The sequence below is a fragment of the Electrona antarctica genome, assembly GCF_951216825.1.
Source record: "Electrona antarctica genome assembly, contig: SUPER_24_unloc_1, whole genome shotgun sequence".
Taxonomy (NCBI): domain Eukaryota; kingdom Metazoa; phylum Chordata; class Actinopteri; order Myctophiformes; family Myctophidae; genus Electrona; species Electrona antarctica.
In genome coordinates this window covers 127,501-135,000 of record NW_027638775.1, presented here as the reverse complement: position 1 = coordinate 135,000, position 7,500 = coordinate 127,501, and the positions used below count along the sequence as shown (strand labels likewise).

The window sequence follows — 7,500 nt, the reverse complement described above, 5'->3', positions numbered from 1 at the left end:
CCAACCTTTGTCCAGACCGCGGTACTGTACTGTACGTCGCTGACAGATTGTGGCTTTAGAACAATACGCTGTAAATCACGACTCACGCATTCTGAGTGTCTGACCAACTTGGTTAAGGGCTAGTTAACCCATTTTGACCTGAGATCAGATTCTAAAAATGTCTTCTACATCCTGACAGTTTTCTGAAAAACCCTATGTTTCTATGTCATTCGTTCTCAAACATTTTAATGTCAAGGACCCCCGAAAATGTATGTAATTGGCCGCCGACCCCCATCTGAAAATATGTAGTTCCAGGGACCACCCAGAAGCAAAGATTTGAGTTAAAAACGTTCGCTCTGAAAGAATATATTCAAACATTTGGGCCACATTTTCACGATTTTTCAAAAATAGCAGACCTACAAGCTCGTAGCACGCCACTCGGTGGCGCGCTACGAGCTTGTAGATCTGCTATTTATCAATAGCTAAAGCATAACATAATGCTAACACCAAAAGGGGTTCCCGCCCCAAAATGGGTTAAAAATATTGGAGCTTGCAGGTATAAAAAAATATAAAATGAACAGCCACTGCCAAAGTTCTTCTGAGGTCATTTTGTTCTACTTCAGTGGTTTCCTAATCCCTTTGCAGTGGAGAGAGAAAAAGTAAAGTATTGACAGTTAACGACGAGGAGATCCAAGACCGCTTCAACTGAACAGGACCCGGAGGTCCGGGGGGAGCTGTGTCCATTGAAGTTCATTGGAGAAGTGTTCAATTTGGTTCCTCGAGCTATATAGTGAAAAGGCTGATCTAAAAGCTCCCAGCGTGTTGCACTATTCCTTAAGTGAAGTCTGTAAGGTGTTCCAGGTGTGCGGGGCACATGCAGCACTTGAAAGCAGGTTTTCCAAACTCGGTGGAGGCGTTGTCTCAAGCATCAAATAGTGCGATAAGAACTAGATTTCCATTCTAAAAGTGAATATAAATAATAAGAGGGTGAACTCCCAATTAAAGCTTTATAGACGAATAAGAACCAATGCTGGTCTGGAAAATGTTTTTTTTTTTTAATAATAATGAAAATAAATTGTAGGAAACACACAAAGATGTAATAAATAAAATGTGGCCTCAAATGGGAGGCCAAAAAATTGGTTTGGAGACAATGTCCTTGTCGAAACAAATCGGCGTGTTGCCTTTTATTCTTCTCCGCTGTGTGCCTTCTTAAAGTGTGTTGTGATGGTTGTTGTGTGTGTGTGTGTGCAGGAACAACAGTCACCATAGTGCCCTCAGACAAAGTTACCTTGGGGGAAACAAAAGAGAACACGCCAGGGGCTCATAATGGATGACGACCGTGAGCGAGAGAGAGAGAGAGCGAGAGAATGTTCTAATTTAACAAAACGGAAAAAAGCACCTCAACGCGAACGTGCTGCAAAATCAAAGTGGTTCTTGAGAGAGACGACGGAGAAAGCAGACATTTTCAGTCCATCAGTCGTCGGCACTCGCGCTATTGAAACGGGAGGAGGCAATTTAACCCATTCTGGACGGGAACCCCTTTTGGTGTTTTAACTAAGCATTATGTTATACTTTAGCTATTGAAAAATAGCAGATCTACAAGCTCATAGCGCGCCACCGAGTGGCGCGCTACGAGCTTGTAGGTCTGCTATTTTTGAAAAATCGTGAAAATGTGGCGCAAATTTGGAATATATATTTTTTCAGAATGAACGTTTTTAACTACAATCTTTGCTTCTGGGAGGTCCCTGGAACAACATATTTTCAGATGGACGTCGGCGGCCAAATACAGATAATTCTGGGGGTCCTTGACATGAAATTGTAGAGCGCCACTGACATAGAAACATAGGTTTTTCAGAAAACTGTCATAATTTATTTAATAATAATTTAATGCGGCACAAATCTTTGAATATATATTCTTTCAGAGCGAACGTTTTTTTTTAATTTCGACGTCAGGCATAAATGGGTTAAAGACAAGAGGCTAATGGCCTCGGATGAGAAAAGAACAGAGTGCCGCTAAACCTTAGCGTCCTGAAATCCCATGGTTTTTCTAATTACACCCTGGATGTGCCTTTTAGAAAATGACGGCATTTCAACTGCTTTTCTTTTTTACCACGATCGTCCTTCCCTTTTTCTCCTCATTTATGGCCGTTTAGATCATGTCAAGTCTGGCTACTTTTTGATGAATTGGAATCAGCTGTGGTGTGATGTTGAGCCACTTATGGCCATAATAGCCATATAGACTTTACACAGGATAGTCAAACATACTGTGTGAGATTAGCCCATTTTGACCTGAGATCAGATTCTAAAACATTTGTTTGAAAGTTTGAAGTTTGAAGTTTGAAAATGACAGTTTTCTGAAAAAGCTATGTTTCTACAGTATGTCAGTCGTTCTTTGATTTTTCAAAAATAGCAGACCTACAAGCTCATAGCGCGCCACTCGGTGGCACGCTATAAGCTTGTAGATCTGCTATTTTTCAATAGCTAAAGCATAACATAATGCTAACAGCAAAAGGGGTTCCCGCCCAAAATGGGTTAGAACTGAACGACTATTGACATGAAGTGGTATGTCAAGAGAAGGGATCCTGATTGAAGTGGCACTGCTAACAGCCAACAGAGTGTGTAGGAATAGAATGAGAGACGGCTACTCTGACAATCAATGGTAGCTGGTGTGGTTGTTGTGTGTGTATGGTTATGTCTAGTCATCATCGGTTTGTTGTTTTATAAACCCATCAATTTCTCCATTTCTCCATCTCTCTCTCTCTCTCTCTCTCTCTCTCTCTCTCTCTATGTCTCTCTCTCTCTCTCTCTCTCTGCCAGGTTGAACTGGTGAACATCGGAGGAGCAGACATTGTCGATGGAAATCACAAACTCACCCTGGGCCTTATCTGGAGCATTATTCTCCACTGGCAGGTGCGTGTGTGCGTGCGTGTGTGCGTGTGTGTGTGTGTGCGTGTGTGTGTGCATGTGTGCGTGTGTGCGTGTGTGCATGTGTGCGTGTGTGTGTGTGTGTGTGTGTGTGCGTGCGTGCGTGCGTGCGTGCGTGCGTGCGTGCGTGCGTGCGTGCGTGCGTGCGTGCGTGCGTGCGTGCGTGCGTGCATGTGTGTGTGTGTGTGCGCGGCCGTGGACGTTAAAACAGCATACACAGTCGAACCCAGAACCCACAGTGTAATCTCTTAAGGTTTTCATACAGAATTACTAGGTTATATATATTCTTCACATTCACAAACTGACTGCGCTTAATAGGACACCAAATAAGACAAAAAGCAAGTCCTTTAACCCATTTTGACCTGAGATCAGATTCTAAAAATGTCTTCTACATCCTGACAGTTTTCTGAAAAAGCTGTTTCTATGTCAGTCGTTCTTCGATTTTTCAAAAATAGCAGACCTACAAGCTCGTAGCGCGCCACTCGGTGGCGCGCTATGAGCTTGTAGATCTGCTATTTTTCAATAGCTAAAGCATAACATAATGCTAACACCAAAAGGGGTTCCCGCCCCAAAATGGGTTAATTCTCAAAGAACCTGTGAAAAAGGGTGAAATACACCCCCCCTTAACACCTTGCCAAGTAAATAGTGTCTCTGTGTGCTTCCGTCCGTGCTCCTCGCAGGTATTTAAATTAGGTATAATTATGCATACATTTGGCCCCTTTGTATGCAAATCAGCCTCATTTTGCAAAAGAAATATGCTTAATACAGTGAGAGTGGAAGTTATTAGTGTCTACAGAGGGCTGGGGGTAAATCAGGCATATTTTGCCGCCGTCGCACGGAAACCTCGTATCTCCATATTTTGAACCTTTTTGGGTTTTGTTTCTTTCGTAAATCGATGCACGTTTTGGGCGGGAACCCCTTTCGGTGTTAGCATTATGTTATGCTTTAGCTATTGAAAAATAGCAGATCTACAAGCTCATAGCGCGCCACCGAGTGGCGCGCTACGAGCTTGTAGGTCTGCTATTTTTGAAAAATCGAAGAACGACTGACATGGAAACATAGCTTTTTCAGAAAACTGTCAGGATGTAGAAGACATTTTTAGAATCTGATCTCAGGTCAACAGCGTCATACAAAAGCATCACAGGTCGCACATCGACGAGCTCGCACAGCGTTTCCAGCTTGTCGATCTGCTACAATTTGCTGTTTTTTTTTTCTTTTTATTCGAGTCCTGAAAAGTTTTGGACATGCCGTATGAGGTTTCCACCCGACACAGACGGCATAATGAATGCCCTATTTCGGCTATGTTCACTATTTCATATTAATTTATATCAATAGAAATGAAAAATGCAACTCCTTCCCGCCCGATGGCGACGATTTATAAATGGATGTCACGCCGAGACGGTCATTATCCCATTTTGACGTGAGATCAGATTCTAAAAATGTCTTCTACATCCTGACAGTTTTCTGAAAAAGCTATGTTTCTATGTCAGTCGTTCTTTGATTTTTCAAAAATAGCTAAAGCATAACATAATGCTAACACCAAAAGGGGTTCCCGCCCAGAATGGGTTATAGGCATATTGACGCCAGGCGTCCTGGGGGATTGATATGGTTCTGTTCGACCCACTACACAGGAATCTCTGTCTTTGCATTTCTTATTTTATTGAATTGTCAATGTGTGTAAAACAAACATACATACAGTATACATGAAAAAGAAAAGCCATAGCACATTACATACACACAAACCAATCATACATTTACTATGCAAATTAGGGTTGTCCCGATTCAATGCAATTCAATTTCGTTAAAGTGTCAAATCACAACAAGATGTCTCAAGACACTTTACATATAGAGCAGAAGACCGACAGAGATCCCACCCAGAGCAAGCAATATTGTGACAGTGATCTGATTGATTGATTGATTGATTGATTGATTGATTGATTGAATACTTTATTGGCAGAAATGTAATCAGTACAGGGTACAGTCTGTCGTATCTGGTAGACACGAAACACTAGTTCTACTATACGAATTACTGTACAGAGACACTTAACCAAAAAGCTGGAGAGCAGAAGAGACTTGTGACACGGCAGCAGACAGAGTGATGTTCCTCAGAGATGGTTTATTTGAAGTACACAGCATACAGCATACAGGCTCACCTCCGGACAGCCTGACGCCGTCCGGTATACTGACCAAGTAACATAGAAATCAACTTACTTAAGTACAGTTTCACAAACATAGGTGACAATGTAGGCGTGTTCACTGTTCCTTTGAAGACGACCCAAGCTTACCCATTGATCAACAATTTGCTCAAGTGGCCACTTTGAATCACTATTTAGCATGTAATTGCCCTAGGTGTGACTCAGGAACTCAGGACTCAAACCATCGACACCCCTGTCCCCAGGTAGGCTTGCATAATTAAGTCAGCCAACTATGGTCTGTCCTACTAAACAACAGTTGAGTACATTTGTTCACACATAGCCTATGTCCAAGATATTGTAAAAATTATTGGTTCCAGATTCCACAAGTCAAACATGAATGTAATCAGTACAGGGTACAGTCACACAGAAATGTAATCAGTATAGGGTACAGTCAAACAGAAATGTAATCAGTACAGGGTACAGTCACACAGAAATGTAATCAGTACAGGGTACAGTCACACAGAAATGTAATCAGTACAGGGTACAGTCAAACAGAAATGTAATCAGTACAGGGTACAGTCAAACAGAAATGTAATCAGTACAGGGTACAGTCAGACAGAAATGTAATCAGTACAGGGTACAGTCAAACAGAAATGTAATCAGTACAGGGTACAGTCAGACAGAAATGTAATCAGTACAGGGTACAGTCAAACAGAAATGTAATCAGTACAGGGTACAGTCAAACAGAAATGTAATCAGTACAGGGTACAGTCAAACAGAAATGTAATCAGTACAGGGTACAGTCAGACAGAAATGTAATCGGTACAGGGTACAGTCAAACAAATGTAATCAGTACAGGGTACAGTCAAACAGAAATGTAATCAGTACAGGGTACAGTCAAGCAGAAATGTAATCAGTACAGGGTACAGTCAAACAGAAATGTAATCAGTACAGGGTACAGTACAGTCAAACAGAAATGTAATCAGTACAGGGTACAGTCAAACAGAAATGTAATCAGTACAGGGTACAGTCACACAGAAATGTAATCGGTACAGGGTACAGTCAAACAGAAATGTAATCGGTACAGGGTACAGTCAAACAGAAATGTAATCGGTACAGGGTACAGTCAAACAGAAATGTAATCGGTACAGGGTACAGTCAGACAGAAATGTAATCGGTACAGGGTACAGTCAGACAGAAATGTAATCAGTACAGGGTACAGTCAAACAGAAATGTAATCAGTACAGGGTACAGTCAGACAGAAATGTAATCGGTACAGGGTACAGTCAGACAGAAATGTAATCGGTACAGGGTACAGTCAAACAGAAATGTAATCGGTACAGGGTACAGCCAAACAGAAATGTAATCAGTACAGGGTACAGTCAAACAGAAATGTAATCAGTACAGGGTACAGTCAAACAGAAATGTAATCAGTACAGGGTACAGTCAAACAGAAATGTAATCAGTACAGGGTACAGTCAGACAGAAATGTAATCAGTACAGGGTACAGTCAAACAGAAATGTAATCAGTACAGGGGCTTGTTTCCATTCAGGTCCCGGGTAATCAATTCATAATCATGGCATTGAAAAATAACAAACACAATTCAAATCATCATAAAAGGTCAAAATAACATATGTACAGGTTGGGGAACACAGAAGGGGGTTATAAGGAGGTGGGGTAGTCACTAGAATCATTTCCTCTCCCTTTGGTATGCGGGTATAGAGCGTCGCAGTCCCGCCCCCTACCATGGCCCAGGAAATGATTCTCCGTTCATTTTCCTCATAGACATTTCAGAAAGTATTTATTTAAAGACGTTTACGCCGCGGACAAAGCCAACTCGAGTCGTGACAAATCATGACAACAAACACAATTTCTTGGGCCGAACAAATAATTAGAAAGAAGAAAAAACGGCAGGTTACAACACTTTTTTTGTTGTTTTTCTTCTTTGTAATTATTTGTTTGGTCCAAAATATTGTTTGTGTTGTCATGAGTTGTCACGACTCGAGTTGGCTTTGTCCGCGGCGTAACCGTCTTTAAATAAATACTTTTTGAAATGTCTATGGGAAAAATGCATTGGGATTCATTTCCTGGGCCATGGTAGGGGGAAGGGACTGCGACGCTCTATACAGTGTCCAACTTTGAAACTCCACGGTGACAGTTTATCAGATCGTCTCCCATCAAGGTGGTGCTGATGTGGTTCTCGCCCTGGGAACGCGGCCCACCGCTGGGGCACACTCCCACGGCGTCCCGACAATGAGTAATTACGAGCACTGTCTTGTGGCAGCGGAGTCGGTCATGAATAATCCAGTGTCCAGATGTAGCCTTAATTGAAAGTTAACCTTCGGAGCGCAGCTCACCCTGCTCAACCGGCGGATTGTAAATTATTCTGGCAAAAGAAAAGAGTGGGCAAAATGTGTCCGCCTCGGGTGGCACAGTGGTACAGTCTGCACCCCTCTGGAG

At 42.1% G+C, this 7,500-nt stretch overlaps 1 protein-coding gene across 1 annotated transcript in view; it reads left to right on the top strand.

The window, feature by feature from the left end:
* The window catches only part of LOC306917692 (dystrophin-like), a gene marked incomplete at its 3' end in the record, with an annotated part of 361,506 nt that overhangs the window by 234,762 nt on the left and 119,244 nt on the right, over window positions 1-7,500 (top strand). Inside the window, exon 5 of the mRNA XM_079530601.1 lies at window positions 2,797-2,889. Within this exon, the coding sequence (XP_079386727.1) occupies window positions 2,797-2,889 (93 nt within the window). The remainder of the gene's footprint in view (window positions 1-2,796; window positions 2,890-7,500) is intronic.